General features: G+C 46.2%; 1 protein-coding gene across 3 annotated transcripts in view; it reads left to right on the top strand.

The window, feature by feature from the left end:
• Positions 1–21,486, top strand: part of CAMK1G (calcium/calmodulin dependent protein kinase IG) — a 40,102-nt gene that overhangs the window by 7,949 nt on the left and 10,667 nt on the right. For all 3 annotated transcript variants that reach the window (XM_021927462.2, XM_003893162.4, XM_003893163.3), the window contains exons 2-12: positions 3,471–3,591; positions 8,468–8,596; positions 11,719–11,793; positions 14,035–14,173; positions 14,826–14,949; positions 16,373–16,448; positions 17,510–17,622; positions 18,396–18,474; positions 20,010–20,097; positions 20,337–20,761; positions 21,327–21,454. In XM_021927462.2, the coding sequence (XP_021783154.1) occupies positions 3,500–3,591; positions 8,468–8,596; positions 11,719–11,793; positions 14,035–14,173; positions 14,826–14,949; positions 16,373–16,448; positions 17,510–17,622; positions 18,396–18,474; positions 20,010–20,097; positions 20,337–20,761; positions 21,327–21,417 (1,431 nt within the window). In that variant the 5' untranslated portion in view covers positions 3,471–3,499 and the 3' untranslated portion in view covers positions 21,418–21,454. The remainder of the gene's footprint in view (positions 1–3,470; positions 3,592–8,467; positions 8,597–11,718; positions 11,794–14,034; positions 14,174–14,825; positions 14,950–16,372; positions 16,449–17,509; positions 17,623–18,395; positions 18,475–20,009; positions 20,098–20,336; positions 20,762–21,326; positions 21,455–21,486) is intronic.

Genomic DNA, 21,486 nt, shown 5'->3' with positions numbered 1-21,486 from the left:
TTTGTCCATTATAGCATATAAATCTCCCTTTGGGTTTCAAGAGTCTCCTTTAGCTGACCTTATGCCTTTCATGAAAACATAGCCTTGAGATGGCCTTTCCTCTTCCTGCTCAACTTCAAGGTGGCATTTTATGTTGTAAGGTGTTTACTTGACCTTGTTGTCATATGGGAGAAGGGGGCCTCAGACTTCTCAGACTTCTCAGACTTATCAGGGACCCTGGATTCCATAGTCCTCCAGATCCCATCAGAAACTGACTAGTGACCTCTGAAGTATGACTGGTCACACTGGTTCATGGGAATCATACTGACATACTCTACTAAAGGCCCTGATCCCAGCTGTTTGCTTACCTGAAAAGTCCTGGTCATCACCATCTCTTCTCACCAACCCCAGCCAGCTGGCCCTGACCTGCTCTACGTCCCCTCATAGGGCCATGAGCCATGATGATCTGGTAAATGTTTAATGACATGTCTTGGGGCAGGGGTCAGTGGAGTCAGGGAGAAGCCCTGATTATAGCTGTTGCCACTATCCATGGTGTAAATACTCCTATTAGGCTGGGATTGGTGGCTCACACCTGTAATCCCAGCACTTTGGGAGGCCAAGATGGGAGGGTCACTTGAGCCCAGGAGTTCGAGGCCAGCCTGGGCAACAGAGTAAGACCCTGTCTGGAAAACAAATTAAAATTAGTCAGGCGTGGCGATGCATGCCAACTACTAGGGTGACTGAGGTCCCAACTACTAGGGTGGCTGAGATGAGATCACTTCAGCCCAGGGGGTGGAGGCTACAGTGAGGAATGATCACACCACTCTACTCCAGCCTAGGCAATAGAGCAAGACTCTGTCTCAAAAAAAATACTCCAGTACTCCTACTGTGGTCACTTTCTAGCTGCCAACATTAACACCAGAGATGTGCACAGCTGGCTCTCATGAGCTGGCATGAGCTGGCCCTGGGGAGGTTTTGGAGTCTCTGCCCATCATGAGGCACTGTGTCAACTCACCTCCTCCCTCGAGGCCTCCCCATGATTCCTCACTGCCCTGTTAGATGCAGTTGCAGGTGGACCTCCTCCTAGGCTTAAAGCCTCCCACCAGCAGGGTCCTGGTAAGCCACCCCATCCATGTCACCAGTCTCCCCATTCCTGAACAGATGCTCTAAAGCAAAGATCTGTGCTTTGGAAAACTATACCATCTGTCTCCCCATCCCCTTTCCAGGGTCCACTTGAACCAAAAGTAGCCATCTTTCCACCTCCTCTTCCTCTCTGCCAAGAGCCTCGCTTGTATCATATTCTTCTTATTCCAGGGCTCTAAGTCTCATATTGTGTTTTAATGGTGGAAGAGGTTTCCCTCTATTCCATGAAACCTGTTTTACCATGAGTCCTCCAGGTGTGGATTACCAGGAATGAAATACATCAATAACTGTCTCCAGAATATTATCTCCATTACAACTGTTTATCATTGTAGCAGAACAGAAAAAAATAAAAATAAAAATAAAAAAAGAAACCACTGTTTATCACGTGTACCAACGTCTCTATATGCACCATTTCATTTAACTTTTACCATATCATAAAGGTTTTTGCCCCCACTTTACAGATGAGGAAATAGATTCAAAGAGGTTAGTAACTTGCCTTAGGCAAGGCCATTTACCTGGTAACTAGCAAAGGCAGGATTTGAACTCAGGTTGGCCTCCAAAACTATGCTCTTCACTAAATGCTGAATTGTAGACAAACAAACTTTCTTTTCGTTCAAAGGCTATTATTAATAGGAGACCCCATAGAGTCTACAGGTGGTTTTTCTCAAGTGGGGAAGGAAGGTCATTGCCCAAGAGGGGCAGTCATTAGACATATTTTCCTATTTCTCCATCAGGTTCAAAGAGTGTGAGGGAGAGGGTGCTGGCAGAAATGGTGTCTCACTCATCACTCCTGGACACCCAGTACCCTGCCATCAGCTGTTGGAGGAGGTAGACAGAGTGGAATATCCAGAGGAACAGAAATTCCCTCCAACCATTTAACCCCATCCCAAAAATGTGTTTCTCTCTAGTATTCATGAGCTCAGTCAGGGCACCCCCAACCAATCCCAGATGCTCCTACCAGAAACATGGGAGTCCTCCTGGACTCTGTCTGCCCCACCATATGACACAACGCCTAATACTGTAGATAGCTGGACTCCCAGAATACATCCCAGGTTCATCATTCTCTCCTTCACTCCCATCTGGCCCGAGCCGCCATCATCTCTCTCCTAGACTTCTGTCCCCTACCCGTTTTCCATGCAGCAACTCTTGCCCCTTCCACTCCCTTCACAGATCAGCCAGAGAGAACTCTTTAAAACATCAATGGTGTAATTAACTCCCCTGCTAAAAATACTTCATGTCTTCCCATCTCACTTAGAAGAAAATCCAAGGTCTTTAACAGAGTCTACAAGGCCCTTTATGGTCTGCCTCTGCCTGCCTCTCCCTGCCTATTCTCCACCACCAACCATAGGGCGCTCACTCTGCACCAGCCACACCATCCCTTCAGGCTCTGGAGCACACCATGCTCTTTCCTCCCTTCGAGATTTGCTGTTATATTTCCTTTGCAGAGAAGCTCTTTCACATGCTTTTTGCTTGGTTGGCTCCTTCCCAAACTTTGCGTCTCAGCTTAAATATGGCCTGCTCAAGAGGCCTCCCTGGCCTTTATCTAAAGAAGACTCTCCCTGTTTATCTCTATGACAAACCCAGGTTTTTGTCTTTCATGATTTTCCCCACACTTTGTAACTGTACACGTGTGACTTTACTTGCCCATTGCCCATCTCCTTCAGACTGGCAGCCTCATGAAGGCAGGGCCAGCATCTGTGTTGTTATCAGTACACATCGGCACCTTGCATATGGTAGGTGCTAAATAAATATTAGTTGACTGTTGAATACGTATGGTAACTCCAGAACTCTGATATAAATTTAGGAAATGATTCAATTTAGATTTTCATGAATAACTATTTGCCCAGCACTGTGCTAAATGTTGTAGGAGTTACAAAAACAGCACAATACTCATTCATTTAACCCATAACAGGTGGGAGAGAGGTACTAGTGAGAAAAATTGAGGGAGGTGGCAGAGTTGTGACATGAGAGAGGAAGCCTGGCTGACTCTGTAGTCTGAGTAAACATTATGACTATCATTTGGAAAACATAGGACATGCCTCAGCTCAGCTCAGATCCCCTCAAGGTGGATATTCCCAGGTTATCTACACACGTACTCACTACTGCCCTGATGTGAGCATGCAGCAAGCATAGTACCCATGTAGTAGGCATTCCATAAATTTGTCCTTGTACTTTTTATAAGCAAGTGTGGAGATAGTTTTATTTTTGCCAGTTATCCAGGTTTGCTCCTAATCCTTCCTTTTGATAATTACAGAAAGATGTGAGTATTGCAGCCTATTTTTAATCTTGTTTGACAAAGCAACTGACCAGACTTTTTTTCTCCTCTTTTTCCCCCCGTTCCAATAAAGCATCCTCAGAAGCTTCAACTCTGGAGGCGATGGGTCGAAAGGAAGAAGATGACTGCAGTTCCTGGAAGAAACAGACCACCAACATCCGGAAAACCTTCATTTTTATGGAAGTGCTGGGATCGTAAGTCCTGAGGCTATAAGGCCGGGTGGGCTGGGCTGCCTGCAGTGGGAGGTTGGAAGAGTTGTTCTCTGCTGGCTGCAATTGATGAACTGGACTGAGGCTGCTGTGACTTCATTTTGATTTCTTTAAGGGACTTAGGGAGAGTTTTGTGGCCTAGAGGATGGTGGGTGGAGTGGGTGGCAGGTACTTTGGGTAATACCAAAGATGATTTAATACATTGGATATAGTCCCAGCTACTCGGGAGGCTGAGGCAGGAGAATTGCTTGAACCTGGGAGGCGGAGATTGCAGTGAAAGGAGATTGTGCCACCACTCTCTAGCCTGATGACAGAGCAAGACTCTGTCTCAAAACAAAACAAAACAAAATTGGAGCCCTCAGGGAATACCAGTCCCTTTCCCCCAGGGCTTACCTCCTTCCGACCCACCTGCAGTGACCTATCCTCCTTCCAGATCTGTGACAGCTTGTGGGTTCTTGCCTGTCACAGGAGAGGAGAGTTGGAGAGCACTTCTGGAGGGCCAGTGACCCTAGAACTTTCCCAGCCTCCTCCCCCAGCATCTTCATTTCTCCATCAGTGAACAACCTCATCTTCTGCTCTCACTGGAACATAAGGGGCTTTTCAGGTCCAGGGAGTTCATGGGTCACACACACCTGAATCAGCCCCCTGCACCACCATCCTCCCTCCTCCATATCTAAGTGTTTCAACTGTGCTGTAGTCCATACCTCTGCCAGCCTGCAGGGTGTCTGAGCCTGCCCCTTGAAGATGATTACACGACTGGCAGACCAGAGACAGTTTGTCTGGAGCTGACTCTCCACTTAGTCCTGCCTCTCCCCTGGAAGGCTGCAGACTCTGACGCAGGCTGGCAGCAGCTCCAGGCCACTGGCCCCCAATCCCCTCAGAACCCCAGCTGGTCAGCTAATTAGTCTAGGCTAATTGGGCCTGGGCAGTGAGGAGCAGCCAGCGGGCTGTCCATCCGGGTAAGCTTTCTCTGTAGCCAGTGCCACTTCACTTTGCCCTGACTAGGAGGCAATGACCTCAGGCAATGACGGCTGCCCACACTCATGCTGTAGACAGAGAAGTGACTTCTGAGCCCTCCTGGCACAGGGAGGTTGTCAGGCTGTGAAAGTGCAGGAGGATCCCAGCGGGATGCTGGTCATGAGAGCATGGGCCTTCCATCAAAGGCCTTTACCAAGACGGGAGTGATGAGAGAGGGGGTTTTGGCAGGAGAAAGAGACAAGGCTCACGAGTAAGTCAGAAATGATTTGCTAAGTGTTCCAAAAATCCAGAGGAGAGGAGAGAAGGGAGCCCAGGTTGACAAGAATTTACCATCTGCTAGACTTGTGCTGTAGGACTCCAAAGATGGACACACCTTCCCTCTTAGAGCTCAGTGAAGTTTACCATAGCAGCACCTAAATCTGGGAGAACATCGGAGTCATCTGGAGAGTTTATGCCTCCAACTTTTAACTGTGAAAATGTTTAAACATATGGAAAAGGTGAAACAATGGTAAAATGAACATCAGTATACCCACCATCTAAATTCAACATTGTTAGCATTTCACTGTACAGTATGTATTTTACATCATACACACACACACACACACACACATACATACATGTACTGAACACTGAACTATTTGTAAATAAGTTGCTAACATGATGACATGTCACCTCCGAATCTTCTGTTTGTATCTCCTAAAATAAAGGTATTTTCACATATATCTACAATATCATTGTCACACTCAAGAAAATGAATAACAATTCCTTTTAGCCTGGGTGACTTGAAAAATAAACCCCGGTCTCAGACCCACTAAATTGGAATTTTGGAAGATAGGATGCAGCAGCCAGGAATCTATATTTTAAGTGCTTCTGGTGTTCTAATGTATCTAGCTCAGCAGTGATTTGAAGGGAGCAGAAGGACAAGACAGGAGGCACGTCACAGCTGTTGCAGAAGTTAGAGCTGAGCGAAAGAGAAGACACCTCAGTGGTGCTCGGGATGAAGACTAGTGTCCCCAGGCTGCAGACCCCACAGACTTACCACAGTGGGGTGTGGTGGAGAGTGGACAAGTGTACAAATTATGAAAAAGGTGCTCTTTTATCTAGCCTGCTGTCTGCTGGGGCAGGAAATATAATAATTATCATATGAACATGTACGATGGCTTCAAGGTGAATGGCACCTGCTGGAGCTGTTGCACTGCACAACCTGCCCAACCATAGCAGGGGCCCTGTCTTAAGTGTCCATTTTCTGTGGCCTCTTAATATATCATTCTTATGTGTTGTGTATGTATCTGTCTTTCACACTGAATCCCAAGCTGAACCAATACTAATCTCAGTGCCTGACACAGAGAAGTTCCATCAGTTCAATAAGCATTCATTGAATACCTGAGAGCATTTTTCAAATCAAATGCTAATTGCTTACTTGTCCCTGTTCCTCACTATTCTACAGGCTCCTTAAGAATGGAAACACTCACCTTTTACTTTCCAGTGTCTAAGACTCAGTAGGTGCTCAATAAATCTTGGTTGAAGGGATGAGTAAGTGAATGGATTAACAGAGCAAGCTCAGGAGGCTTTGATTAACTCAGTTCCAAGTGCAGCTGGGAAAACAGGAAACTCAGACACAGGAAACACCAAGTAATTTCTAATGCAGATTTTTAAAGTCCTTGTAGAAGCTTGACTCCCATTGGGCTTTCATTCTAGCATATCCAGATGGCAGGGTCAAGGATGGCTCAGCTGTTTCCTTACTTAGATTCTCTCTCCTCTTGTACTACTGGGTGTTCTTCATAATGGTATTCAAATAGTAGTGATGATAATAATAGTATCTAACACATATAGTCTTAATAGATGTCAGAAACACTTTTAAGCAATTTACATATATCAAGTCATTTAATCTTCTAAACAACCTTGTGAATCAGATACTATTGATACTCCAACTTTTCAGATGAGGAAACTGGGAATATGGGGGTTAAGTGACTTTTTACCCCAAAAGCTGAGATTCTAACATGAACAATCAGGCTTCAGCATCCACACCTAGCTTAACTGCTGGTCTGATGGTCTGGTCTCCAGAGGACCCCTTCAAACCAAGAGGCCTGTAATTTGGACTCCTACCCTGTATTCCCATTGGTTCCACCTTCCCTGTCTTCAGAGCCTGCCTCAGAGACTGCTAGGTTCTGTCTTTTGTCTTTGAAGATCCTACTGAATGAATGAGAGGATGATCAGCACCCTGGCCTCTGATAAGGGTGATCATCACCATCTAAAATTGAGAGAGAAGTCTTTTTGTTCTCACTGTATTTCCACTGTGTCCCCTGTGCTACCTCCAGCTGCCACTCCAGTGTGCCACACTGAGTCACATTGAAAGTGACATGAATTGACTCTGTAGTGGCTTCTTTTTAGTGGGCTTGCCAAGTGGAGAAATCTTTCCACAGCTGCAGGGGACTCTCTGTCTCTAGGGATCATTCCCAAACTATAGAACCAGGAAATAACACATGCCTAGTCCCTGAATCTGTGGTGGGATCTTTTTCTTCCAATATGATCTTTAAATTAGAAAGCACATTAGCATGTCAGATACACCTGCCATCAACATAACTCAGCAGCGCCCAAATGACAGTGAAGAGTAATTATCAGCCTTTCCCTCATCTACTCTTTCACTTTGCCTCTAGGTTTAATTGTTTAACTTTTTAGTTGGAAATAATTTCAAACTTAGAAAAACATTTAAAAAATAAGAATAACACCAGGCGTGGTGGCTCATACCTGTAATCTCAACACTTTGGAATGCCAAAGCAGGAGAATTGCCTGAACCCAGGAGTTCAAGACCAGTTTGGGCAACTGTATTAGTCTATTTTTATACTGCTATAAAGAAGAGCTTGAGACTGGGTAATTTATAAAGGAAAGAGACTTAATCGACTCACAGTTCAGCATGGCTGAGGTGGCCTCAGGAAACTGACAATCATGGCAGAAGGTGAAGGGGAAGTAAGGCTCCTTCTTCACAAGGCAGCAGGAAGGAGAAGTGCCAAGCAAAGGGGGAAGAGCCCCTTATAAAACCGTCAGATCCCATGAGAATTCACTCACTATCATGAGAATATCATAAGGGAAACTGCCCCCATGAGCCAATCACCTCTACCTGGTCTCTCCCTTGACACATGGGGATTATGAGGATTATAGGGAGTACAATTCAAGATGAGATTTGAGTGGAGACACAAAGTCTAACCAGATCAGCAACATAGTGAAGCCCTGTCTCTAAAAAAATAATAAAATAAAATAAGAATAAGAATGGTAGAAAGAATTTCCAAATGCCCACTACCCAGATTCACCTCTTGTTCACAGTTTCCCCCATCTGCCTTCTCATTGCAATGTTCTCTGTAGATTTGTAGAGATAGATGTAGAAAGATGATTCTTTCCTAATCTCCGAAGAGTTAGTTGTGGACACCATCACCCTTTACCCATCAAGGACATTCGTGTATATTTCTAGGGATGGAGTATTCCCTTACGTGACCATAGTACAGTTCTCAACTTCAGTCAATTGAATATTGACTCATTAAGTGTACCTAGTCTGTCATCCATACTCCGGTTTTATCGATTGACCCTATTATGTGTCTTATAGCATTTTCCCTCCAGTACAGGCTGCAGTCTAGGGTCTGGTATTGCACTTCGGTGTTATCTCTCTCTAGCTTTTTATGACATTGGCATTTTGGAAGAATACAGGTTCCCCTCTGCTCTTTTTTAAATTTTGTATTTTCCTGATGTTTCTTCCAGATTTAAATTCAGGATATGCCTTTGTGGTCAGAGGATTACATAGACTCTGTTGCGTCCTTTCTCAGGTCTCACATCTGGAAGTGTAAGATGTCTGCCCCCTACTAAGTTTTATCTTTTGGTATCTTCTCCTCAGAGGAGCTTTCTCAGAAGTGTTCCTGGTGAAGCAAAGACTGACTGGGAAGCTGTTTGCCCTGAAGTGCATCAAGAAGTCACCTGCTTTCCGTGACAGCAGTCTGGAGAATGAGATTGCTGTGTTGAAAAAGTGAGTGGGTCTTAGGGTTGATTGGATGTCACTATGGGATCATAATATTTTCTTCATAAATTTCCTTCAAGAAGGACTAGGACTGGATTTCTGCACCCAAAGGCATTGCTCCCTTTGATTGAGTTGATGTGTCAGTTCAATTAGCTAAGTTTAGTTGGACAGCTGTCCTAGCTGATTTTTTTTTTTTTTTTTTTTTTTGTTTGGCAGCAAATTGATGCGCAAACCCACTGGTGGCAGAACTGGTTTGTGCACATAGGCTGGAGAGTAATTAGCTCAAAGGAACAAAAATCAATTGAGGGCCAGCATCAGGAAGAATTAATAATTAAGGAAGCAGCGTAAGATTTCAAAATTAGCTTCAATTTATACCAAAGCAAACAGAGGTTCAGCACCCCAACCATCATAATGAAGGCGACACTACAAATCATCAAATGTTTACAGCAAGACTCTTACAACAGGCCCTTGTGAAACCCTTATGGTGTACCAAAAGTGTATTAGGCACATGAACACAGGATCAGGACCACAGGGATGAGGCAGACAAAATTCTGTACCCTCAGGAGTCTACGTTGGATACAGAGGTGCCCATAAGAAAATCCAACAAAATCAGATGTAAGTCACACTAGCAGAAGGCAGACTTTGGAGGAGATAAAGATTCATTTTGCCTATGTGTGTGTTTTTATGAGTATGAGTTATTGGACCACTTTCAAAGAAGATGGACCTTGATGGATGAGTCAAACTTTGTGGGGGCAAGAAGGGCAGTGCAGAAAGGGAATTCAGGCCAAGAGTAGCATAAACTTTAATGTAGAACCATGTAAGTGCAAGGGGTTTTAGGGAAGAGTGAGTATTTGAAATCCTTGAATTTAGAGTGCATAGTATTAAAAGACAAGTGATGAAACTAAAATCGTGAAATAAGACTTGATTACAAAGGTTCTTAGATGGCATGATAAGGAATGTTGGCTTTATTCTGTGGGCAAAAAGAAGTCATCAAAGGATTTTAAGTGAGGAGTCACATTGTTTGATTAACATGTTAGAGCTATCCCTCTCAAGCACGGTGGAGGATGGATTGGAGGGTGCCAGCCTAGAGGACAGGAGGCCAATTATAAGACTTTCACAATAATTTAGGCATGGGTTGAGAATACAAGAGAAGGTGGTGGCAGAATCATGTGTGCCTAAAAGGACTAGATTACAAAAGATGTTTCAAAGAGAGAAGTGACTGGGTTTGGGGTTGACTGCTAAAAGTGTACAAGACAAAAGCATTAAAAGAGACCCTGAGATCGAGCAATTAAGTGGACAACTATGTCATTGCTTGGGATAGAGAGCAAAGAGGATGTGTACGCTTGGATGAAATAGAAAGAAATTGGTTGGAATATACTGAATGGAAGTATCCACCTATCTCAACATGAAGGCATTTTGTAACATGCTAGAGACATAGGTCTGGGATCCAGGGAGATTAGGGCAAAGAAAGATTGCCATCTAATTGAGAGCAAGGACCATGTCATCTTTCTTATTATTGCCTTGTATCAACAGTATTTATGCTCAATAAATGTTTGTTCAGTGAGTGAATAATTGATAAACTAATGTTAGCATTGCCAGCTTATGAGTATAGTTGAATTCATCAAGTGACAACTGCCACAGGTCTATATTTTCTAAAATATCGTAAAGAAGATAGCTACTATTGATTATGTGTTTACTCTTCCCCAGGCACTGTATTAAGCATTATGCATTATCTCCTTTTATCCTGATACAATTCTATAAGAGACACATACTTTTCAGAGAAGGAAATTAAGGGTTTGAAAACTGGAATAAGCCAGCTGAAGTTACCTAATTGCCTGAACTAGATGTGAACCCAGGCCTGACTGAGTCTGAGTCTGAGTTTAAGTCCTTAACCCCTGTGCTGCACAGCCAGGAATAAAATTCCTAGAGAATTTTCTCCTTTACAGGTATGCACAGCATTGCTGCCTGGCAAGCCAAGCCCCTCTGCTAATATGATTATTCTGCATGATTCAGTCTTTGAGTAACCCCGAACAAGGGTAATAGAGGGCCGGACTTCTCCACCATGATGCTGTCGACATTTTGAACCAGATAATTCTTTGTGGTGTTGGGGGCTATCCTATGCATTGTTGGATGTTTAGCAGCATTTCTGCCTCTACCCACTAGATGCCAACAGCACCTCCCCCTGCCCTAGTCGTGACAATCAAACATGTCTCAAGATATTGCCAAATGTTCCCTGAGAGGCAAAAGAGTCCTTGGTTGAGAATCACCTATCTAAGTCATTCCATAGAACTAACCCTAAAAATAAGCATCTACCTTGCTTCTCACGATATCCTGGAACACTAATTTTTCAACACTTCCTCTGTGGTTATCCAAGAGGAGGCTCAGCTCACCTGAATCCTTCCCATTGTATACAGGTTGAGCATTCCTACTCTAAAATCCAAAATTCTCCAAAGTCAGAAACATTTTTAGCATTGACAGGATGCCACAAATAGAAAATTCCACACCTGACCTCATGTGACAGGTCATAGTCAAAATGCATTCAAAGTTTTGTTTCATGCACAAAATTATTTTTTAAATATTGTGTAAAATTACCTACCAGCTATGTGTATAAGGTACACATGAGACAAAAACGAACTTCATGTTTAGACTTGGGTCCTATCTCCAAGGTATATCATTATGTACATGCAAATATTCCAAAAACTCTTCTAGTCTCAAACATTTTAGATATGGGATACTGAACCTGTACTTTTTAAATGCAATATTTCTAACATCTGAATACCCACTTTGTAGAATAACCTAGAGTCAGGTATTCCCTTAGCCTTCCTCCATTCTTCTAACTGTCTCTTTTAGTAAAGTTTAAAGAGATTCCTGGCATAACAAGGAAGTGTTTGTTCCCTGAAGGAAGGATGATCAATTGTTCATTCAGTAAACACAGACCGAGCACCACCATAGGAATCTTTTCTCTAGGATTAATTTGTGACAGTCAACTTATTATGAAGACTTCACAAAGACCTAGTCTTCCTAAACATTGCCATCAAAAGCCTCCAACAGAAGTTTTTGGGCTAGGTCTGCATTCTTTGTCTGGACAACCTGAATCACATACCGTTCATCATGCACTTTATTTTTCCCAGGATCAAGCATGAAAACATTGTGACCCTGGAGGACATCTACGAGAGCACCACCCACTACTACCTGGTCATGCAGCTGTAAGTGATAGGCGACTTGCTTCCTCCACAGAGGCCTGGTGGTGTGGGGGAGGCCTAGAGGAGGTTGGTCGCTGGTGAGGGATGGACAGCGATTCAAAGACAAAAATGAAGACTTAATTCAGGAGGCTCAGAAATGCCAAGGGTCCTTTTAGACTGAGTGTGCCTTTGGTCATGGGCAGGTTCTATGTGGGCCACAGGGTAAACCTGGGTTGATTATTGAGCTCCTTTGCACCAGGACAACCCTATCGGTTGTTAGAACATTTCTTACTAGTCAGCAAATAGCTGCGACCCCAACCCATCCATGTCCTTCTGCTGCCCAACCCCTCCTCGCCCCTTGCAACCAAACAACTGAAGGGGTAATGCCAGACTAACAAGGAGTTGCCAGAACCCTTTCCTGGCACCATGGCTTCAGTCCATTTGGACCAATACATGTTAATCAAATTGGATAGTAAATGTTTTAACATCACTCCAGCATAAAATTACTGTAGGAGCAGAAGCCACAGGTAGATATATTTCAATATAAAGAAAGATTTTCTCAAAAGAGAGCCACCCAAAGTTAAAGACGGGCTGTGATTGTGCGTGTCCACCTGTAGGACAGAAGTGGTGCTTCATTAGCAAGGTCTCTGTGTCATTGCCACATCCAAACAACAGTTCTGCCTGACAGCGACTGCTGTAGAGGTTGGTCGGTGTTCATGAGGACTCAGCATTGGGCTCAAAGACACTTCTGTTTATAAAGTACACACACACACAAATACACACACTTGCACATGCACACACACACGTACTCACACACCACTCTGCAATCTCAGCGTGGCTGGACACAACATGATTTTTGGCTGATGGGCTGATTCCTAAGAAACTTTAATGAGCTAACTCAGGCCTAAGCAGCTGATTAACTGGGGGGTCATCTGAGGGCCTCTAAAGAGAGGTAGCAGGCAGTCAAGGGAGTGAGATGGGAAGGGCCCCTAGTGGCACTAACCGGTGATCAGGGACCATCAGGTACTTCAATGAGGCCAAGCCAACAGTATTAGCACACAGTAATTCAGAAGGCAGGGAGGCAAGGAGATAGGCAGGGTTGGACGTCCCTGAGGAGACACCAAGCCTCCTCAGAGCATAGCTCCAGGACTCAGGCCCCTCAGGGTTAAGAATTCATACCTCTGTACAAACAGCACATTTCCTACAGGCCTTCAGCTACCATAGGAAAGCCCAAAGTCTAAAGACCGGAAGCCAAAGAGCAGGATAAGGTGAATTTTGATTGGAGAAATTGTGTTCCTTCATCACTAGTTGGGCATGAATGACCACAGCTAATGTCATGGGACAGTGGTAAGGGGGACTAGGAGGGTGAAAGGACTAGAACCCCTGGCTCATGGTTGAAATAGTCTGGGAATGCTTATCTCAGAGAAGACAAGGCCTCCAGAGAGCATTTCACTATCTTTGAATACTTGAAAGGTGCACAGGAAAGGCTGTTATTCTTGTTCTGTGCAGTCTCAATGGGTGAAATTGGTAGCACTGGTATGACAGGACATCAGCTTTCAACATAATGTACAGAAACATTAGGAAGATGCCAAAAAACACTCTGTCTTAGGAGGTAGAGTGTTCTCTGACACTTAAGTGTTCTAGTACTCACTAGAAAACTTCTAGGCAAAAATAGTGTAGATGGTATTCACGAGATAGAAGTCGGACTTGATCTTTAAGCTCCTCTGAGTCCTAAGATACTCTACCATTTGAGTCTCAAAGCACCCGTACAGCCCTACCTGTAATTCCAGCTTTACGAAGTCCAATTTCCCAAAATGAGGAAAGAAATCTTAATATAAGCACAGTTAGTTTCACTTTCGTGCCTTCCCTTTCCTACTTTGCTTAATTTCTGTGTCAGCCCTCTCTTTCATCATGGCTTCCTGTGTCATAGGCCAGGAAGGAAGGTGGCTAAGAAGTGTGTCCACACTGAGGAATTATTGGCTTCTTGTGCAACCCCAACCGGAAGCATTTACATTTTAAAGGAAATTGTCAGAGAGAGAGGTCAATGCTTGGCCCAAAGAAATGACTGCCTGGTGATATCACTCCAGGTGCCCAGAGTGGGTGTTCTGAGACTGGAGTAGTCCTTCCAGCAGCCCTTCAATCGCAGTTCATGGGTGCCTGCCTGTTCCGCCACAGCTGTGTCCCCCATGGCTTCAAAGCAAACACTTTCGCATTACTTTGACCTGAAATGAGAACAGAATTCCTGTCTTGATCCTATGCCCACAGTGTTTCTGGTGGGGAGCTCTTTGACCGGATCCTGGAGCGGGGTGTCTACACAGAGAAGGATGCCAGTCTGGTGATCCAGCAGGTCTTGTCGGCAGTGAAATACCTCCATGAGAATGGCATCGTCCACAGAGACTTAAAGGTGTCAAGCCGGGAGTCCTGGGTGGGAAACAGATAATGACTCTTAAGGAAGCTGCATGGGTCATGGGACATCTAAGCTCCATAAAGTAAGAGGGTTGGACTAGTGACTCCCAAGGCCCCTTCTGCCCTTAGATTCCTTAAACAGACCTTGGATGAGTGAACAATGGTTACTAATTTGCACCTCAATCTTTTCTTGAACCTTTCACTATGCCTTACCCTATTTGGATACCAAAATAATACACACATTTCTTAAATCCAGCCACAGTCAAAACCCAATGCAACAAAATACTTACTGAGGGCCTACATTGTACTAGGCATTGCACTGGACTTTGGAGAGATCAGACACCATTAACCAAAGATAGGTTCCCTCAAAACACAAACAGTCCTGGGGTAGTTGGAAGTGAGGGAAGGAAAGGGTGAGTATATTAATGGTTATAAGACTGAGCAAAGTCAGAGCCATAAGCAAGAGGCAGAGTGCTGGGGTGCAGGGGTGAGGGTGCAGGTAGGAGGAAGGAGGGAAGAATGGAGGAGGATGGGCTGGCCTTGAAGTCAGGAGCCCAGGGCTCAGCTTCCTATGAAATTATGTATCAAGGGGAAGGAAAATACTTGCTTCAGGTGGTTATATCCTACACTACATATTTTTTCTCCTACAGCCTGAAAACCTTTTGTACCTTACCCCTGAAGAGAACTCTAAGATCATGATTACTGACTTTGGTCTGTCCAAGATGGAACAGAATGGCGTCATGTCCACTGCCTGTGGGACCCCAGGTTATGTGGGTAAGTCTGGGAGCAGAAGGAAGGTTGACCAGTTGGCTACATTCAACCACATGCCTATCATTCACAGAAAGGGGTAATTCTGAGAACGTAGGGTTCAACTTCAGGGGCTATTCAGGTAGGACATCCACTTACAAGGTTTAGGGCCAGCCAATTCATCCATCTCAGGATCTGTCCTTACTGCTCTCAAATTCTACATTTTTAAAGACCGCCTACCCCTGAGCCCTCCACAGTTCCTGCCTATGCTTTGGCTCTCATTTCTGCAGATAGACTTTGAGCCTTTGTCTTTCCAGCTGGACCAGGGGCAGACAAGATCACAAACCTAAAGATCAGCAGAGAGCTGAGGGGTTGAGCACTGGCCCCACTCCTTTCTCCCACTCTGCAGGAGACATTAGCCCCCAGTTGTTGGGAGCCAGGAAGCACAGGATATTGAAATTGGGCCTGAGGAACCCAGAAATGGGCTAAATGTCCACCCAAGGAAGCACTCTGGGAAATTGGCAGAGCTGGGGCCTCCTGCTTGAACATTCCTATAGGTTTCCAGGGCACCCAAAAAGAGTGAGAGCAGGCAGGGCACCTGGGAGAGTATTATTGGGATCTACAGGAGAGAAAGCTGGAACTCTGAACATCTGCTCCTGTCCCTTCCTCCTTCACCAGTAATCACCTGTTTGCAGTTGGGTAATGGGAAGCAGAGCTCTGACTCAAGAGAGGGAATCTACCCTCCCAGAAAGTCAGGTCATTCACTCATCAGTAGGTATTGAGTCCCACCAGGTACAAAGTTCTGGTAGCTGCGATAAATATAGAAGGCAACCCTCTACACTCCACAGAGGAGTGTAGAGACTTCCTAATCAGAGGAAGTCATGGCTCATGCCCTCTGAAAGCTCTCAATCTGATGGGGGAGACTAAATGCCTCCCCTCAGAAGGTACCCACGGTCTGATGGGAGAGATACTGCCTTTGCTCCAGGATCTCCTAACCTAATGGGGGAGACTCAACATCTGCCTCCCAGAGGCTCCTAGTCTAGTGGAAGAGAGACAGTGCTACACTGATGATCTCCAAGTCTGAAGGGAGAGAGATCACCCTTGCCCTGGGAATCCCCTATCTGAGTGGGGAAACAGGCCCTGCCTTCAGAGAATACTCACTGTGATCAGGGAGACATAGCCCTGGAGATCTCCAGTCCAACAGGGGAGTCATTGACCCTGTCATGGGGAAACTCACAAACTAATGGAGAAGTCACAGTCTCTCTTTGCAGGAAGACTTAGTCTTCCCAGAAGAGACACAGCCCCCAGCCTTAGGGAGTTTTCAGTCTCCTAGAAACACCACCATCCCATGGTCTTCCCCAGTCTGCTTCTCTAAGCCTGACCTTCAGCCCCCACCCCAAATCCCTCTCCTCTTGCCACCAGCCCTGACTCTGCCCTTGGTCTGCTGCAGCTCCAGAAGTGCTGGCCCAGAAACCCTACAGCAAGGCTGTGGATTGCTGGTCCATCGGTGTCATCACCTACATATTGTGAGTAGACGCTGGCCTGGGCTCAGCTGCTGAGAAATCTCGGAGCCTGCTTACCCCTTCTCATTCCCTCCCCTGTCTCAGCTCCTCTTCCAAGCATGTGCATGTGCACAAACAGACACAGGCACACGGGTGCATGCACACACACACACACACAAACACACACACACACACATATGCATGTACACGAAGCTTAAAAGCTTCCTCTCTCTTGACCTCCACTGAATTTTAAAACAGAGCTCAGCATGAATCCACTGCACAGCCACCTGTCACTCCCTCCTCTTGCACCCCTGCCCCATTTACTGCCTATAAATGTGTTGGATCCCACTCTGTGGAATGAACAGTGAAAAAGAGAGAGGCCAAGCCAGTCTTGGAAGTCAGGCGGACCCACTGTTCCTGCATCTCAGCTTTCTTTCCCAAGGCAAAACCATTGCCTGGATGAAGCTGGTCAGGGCCTCACCTTTTCGCTCCTCTCCACACATTCCCAAGCTCTCCCTTTCCTAACCTGCCCATCACCTCTTCCCCACCATCCCTCCTCACCTACAGTAAACTTTGTTCTTAGGAAAATAACCTGGTTTCAATTATCTCCTCCATTTATGTTGAATAAGTACTCTCATTTATTTGCTCAACCAATATTTGCTGCCTATCTACTCTGCATCTATCCCTGTGCTAGGTTCTAAAGAATCCAGCAGCGAACAACACAGCCTAAATAAATCCTTCATTAAACTTACAATCAAGTAGACAGTCTACTCCATCTTTCTTAAAGATATTTTATATAGCATTCATGAGTCAGGGAAAGTACAAGGAGAGTTGGCAAGGGTTTGAGGGCATAATGTATGCAGAGACCTTCTAGGGATGCCTGTGCCAAGGCTTGGCACTTGCATAAACACTTCATGGGACCTGTACCATTCTTGAATTTGAGGCAGATCCATGTCCTGGTCATACCGCTGTTCTGAGACCTTCATTGCCCACCTGTGTATACAGTGGGAGCCTGGGGGAGCAGAGAGGCTGGCTCAGGGAGGACAGGTTTTTCAGTAGTGTACCTCCTTCCTGTCCTGCTGCAGGCTCTGTGGATACCCCCCGTTCTACGAAGAAACGGAGTCTAAGCTTTTCGAGAAGATCAAGGAGGGCTACTATGAGTTTGAGTCTCCATTCTGGGATGACATTTCTGAGTCAGGTAAGGCCAGTAGGCGTGAAGGAGAGATAATAGGCTCAAGGTAGAGGCTGCCAGGCAGGAGAAATGAGCTTAACAAAGGGTGACAGTCCTGGCTCTTCAAAGTCCTGGGGATCTTACAGAACAGGCTGCCAAGGAAAGTGGAGAAATCTTCATCTGCTTCAAAGACCCAATAAATTATTTACTTCTAAGGGCTATGCTTTTGTTTTTCTGGGGGCAGAACCACAGTATGCCTGATAAGGAGATGGCGGGGGGAGCGGGGGCAGTTCAGATGCGGGGCCAGGAGGGCAGAGCCAGGTGGTGAGGGGAGAGTTCCAGGCAAGAGCAGCAAAACCAAGGGGTTAGATACCAAGAAAGACCATGCAATGTCTGTGTGTGAGAGAAGATGATCATTACGTGATTGTTGGACCTGTTAAGTGGAAATTGGAGCTGGAACAATCCAGCACTCACATGTGTGCCCATGTGCCAGTGCTGTTTCCTGTTTCCATGCAAACACATGCACATGTGGTGTGCAGGCACATGGGGGCCTCGTGACCAGTGATGCTTCTGCAGTGCTGTGTGGGTGAGGCGGCTTGTAGCTTCCCTTCTTTGGTGGTTTATAGTGGGTTGTTGTTAGGTGGTTTGGATTTTTTTTTCCCTCTTCTAAGACTCTTAAAATTGCCTCTTTGGAAGATCAGCTAAAGATGCATTCACTGCCACCCACCAGCCCGGAAGTGAATTTCCATCAGTCATGAAATCTGGTCCTTAGTCGTCGTGTCTTTGATTGCTCCCCTTAGCCAAGGACTTTATTTGCCACTTGCTCGAGAAGGATCCGAATGAGCGGTACACCTGTGAGAAGGCCTTGAGTCACCCCTGGTGAGTGAGACATGGAGTGGACTCTAGACCCCAGCCCTGTGGTTCCCAAAACCAGGCTGACTCATTCACATTGTGTTCCTCTGGAATCTGCTTGCCTTGGTCCATTTGATGTTGCGACGAGCAAGGACCATGCCATTGTTCATCAGGCCCAGGTGGAGATTCAAACAGCATTCAGTGGAGCAGGTTCTGATGCAAGGGTAGCAGCTGGGTTGTCTGGTCAAGTGCAGGAGGCAGGTGCAGCCGAGCGCTGTCATTCAGCCCTGGGACAGGGTGCAATGCTCAATACCAGTTATTCAAGAGGTGCCAGGAATGGGCAACTCTGTTCTGTCCTTAAGAGGTTTGTTTTACTCAGGGATCAATAACTGTTCCAGGTGAAGTGATTTAGGAATAATTGCAAAGCAACCGATTGGCAAAATAGGAAAATCTCAAAATACTTCTTCATGTTACTCCCTAACTCAATTTACAATACTTCCCCACTTCGCACCCCAGCAAGCCTGGATTCCTTTGTCTGTCCAGTTTCCCTAATATGGCCTGACCCTTTATCTCCAGCCTCTTTTCCCAGGATCACCAGCATACCTCCTCTGTCCAGATACGCCTGGGAGCTATCTCTGTCTTCCTGCCATCCCTCACCCCACATACGAAGCTCTTTCTTAACTACACCTTGGATCAGATCATTCCCACTACCTACAATGTCTTGCTTCTTGCCCTGTATGTGGCATCCTTCAGGATCCAGATCAGTCTCTGCCCTTCCCTGAAGCCCCTGATCCCTGCAGTCCATCCCAATCTCCCCTGTTCTCTTTATTAATCACACAGCTTACCATGCATTACTGCAGTCCATAGCATGAGCAACACCCCACACCTAGACTGTAGGTTCCTAGGTGTTAGGGCCCATGTCTCTTACTTCTTGAGGTCTGTTGGCACAGTACTATGCACACATCAGGTGTCTGAGAAACACTTAGAGACCAGTGAATAAGAGGCTAAGGGGATAGAAAAGGGGTAGCCTGTACCAGATGGCCTTATTGAGGAAGGCTTCCAGGGGGAGGTGGGTTCTAGGCAAGGTTTTGAGCTAAAGGATGGTGACTATGCTAGTGCCCTCTGATGCTAGGTCCAATAAACTTTTTCTATAAAGCAGCAGATAGTAAATACTTTAGGCTTTCCTGGCCATACTGTATTTATGGCAACTACTCAACCCTGCTGTCACAGTGCAAAAGGAGCCACAGACAATACCTGAATTAGTGAGCACCGCTGTGTCCCCTTAAAACCTTATTTACAAAAACAGGCAATGGGCCGATTTGGCCTATAGGCCATAGCTTGTTGACCCTGCTCTAAAAGTTTTTTATTTTGCCAAAGCTAAAGCGCACTCTTACCTGCCCAGGGGGACAGAGAACCCCTGCTTGTAGCCCTTTCCTGCTGTGGGCTGCCTTTCCTCTGCACACTCTACCCAGCTCTCACATGGACCTGCAGGCACCCTGCCCACCCCCTGGCTGAGTGTCCATAGCCACCCAGTAGCCAGGTGTCCCCTCTTACATCCACAGGATTGACGGGAACACAGCCCTCCACCGGGACATCTACCCATCAGTCAGCCTCCAGATCCAGAAGAACTTTGCTAAGAGCAAGTGGAGGGTAAGCTGTCCTCTCCGGGGGGTGGGAAAGCTGTTCTGGGCCCCTGGAGGCTGGGCTGGCAGGAGCTGACATAAGGGCTTTCCTTGGGATGTCCCAAAAGGCACTGGAGCTCCCTGTACCCTCTCTGAAATGAGAAGTGGGCACCCAGGTTTCAAGAGGCCACAAGGCAAAGGGAAAGTTTAAGCCCCGAGGCCCTCTGAGGTTGCAGAAGGCCAGAGGCTGCTCTTGTATCTCCTTAGCAAGCCTTCAACGCAGCAGCTGTGGTGCACCACATGAGGAAGCTACACATGAACCTGCACAGCCCGGGCATCCGCCCAGAGGTGGAGAACAGGCCGCCTGAAACTCAAGCCTCAGAAACCTCTAGACCCAGCTCCCCTGAGATCACCATCACTGAGGCACCAGTCCTGGACCAGAGCGTAGCACTCCCTGCTCTGACCCAATTACCCTGCCAGCATGGCCGCCGGCCCACTGCCCCTGGTGGCAGGTCCTTCAACTGCCTGGTCAACGGCTCCCTCCGCATCAGCAGCAGCCTGGTGCCCATGCATCAGGGATCCCTGGCCGCCGGGCCCTGTGGCTGCTGCTCCAGCTGCCTGAACATTGGAAGCAAAGGAAAATCCTCCTACTGCTCTGAGCCCACACTCATCAAAAAGGCCAACAAAAAACAGTATGTATTTTTAGCCAAAGATGGAACCCCAGCTTGGGTCTGAAAGAAATCGGCCAACAGGACTGAAAGAAATGGACATAAAGGCCTCTCCCACTCGCAGGCAGCGGGATGAGTTCTGGATCAGGGGGCGGGGAAAACGCTTCTAGCCCTGTCCCCATCACTTACTAGCTATGAGGCCATTGATGAGTCAGTGAATGTCTCTGCTTCTAGTTTGCTCATCTGTAAAATGGGTTGACATCTATTTATCTACTCAGCCTGCCTCACAGAGGTGCTATTAAAGGTTAGTGAAGCAATAGAGATGATAAAAGCCTACAGAAAACTGGGTATGTGCAAGTGGTGAGCATCAGATTCCCTGAGTTTCTAGGGCCTCTGTGCTTTGGAGGAGAAAGGTTAGGGGGGCTTGGTTATCTTTATCTTTTCTGCAGGGTCTTGAACTTTCTGAACCTTATGAGGGGAGAGCTGAGTGGATGCCACAGGCACAGAGAACTACCACCTCTGCCCTGCCCCATCAACTCTTCTTCTCCCCTCAAATACTTCAAAGGTTGTTGCTTCATTTCCTTTCTAGGAACTTCAAATCGGAGGTCATGGTACCAGTTAAAGCCAGCGGCAGCTCCCACTGCCGGGCAGGGCAGACTGGAGTCTGTCTCATTATGTGATTCCTGGAGTCTGTGCCTGTGTCATTGCAATTTTCAGGTGAGGAGGGTCACAGTGTGAGGCTTGGGGAG

This window comes from Papio anubis, chromosome 1 (genome assembly GCF_008728515.1).
Source record: "Papio anubis isolate 15944 chromosome 1, Panubis1.0, whole genome shotgun sequence".
Classification (NCBI taxonomy): domain Eukaryota; kingdom Metazoa; phylum Chordata; class Mammalia; order Primates; family Cercopithecidae; genus Papio; species Papio anubis.
The sequence above is the reverse complement of the archived record's forward strand: the minus strand, read 5'-3'. Positions and strand labels throughout refer to the sequence as shown.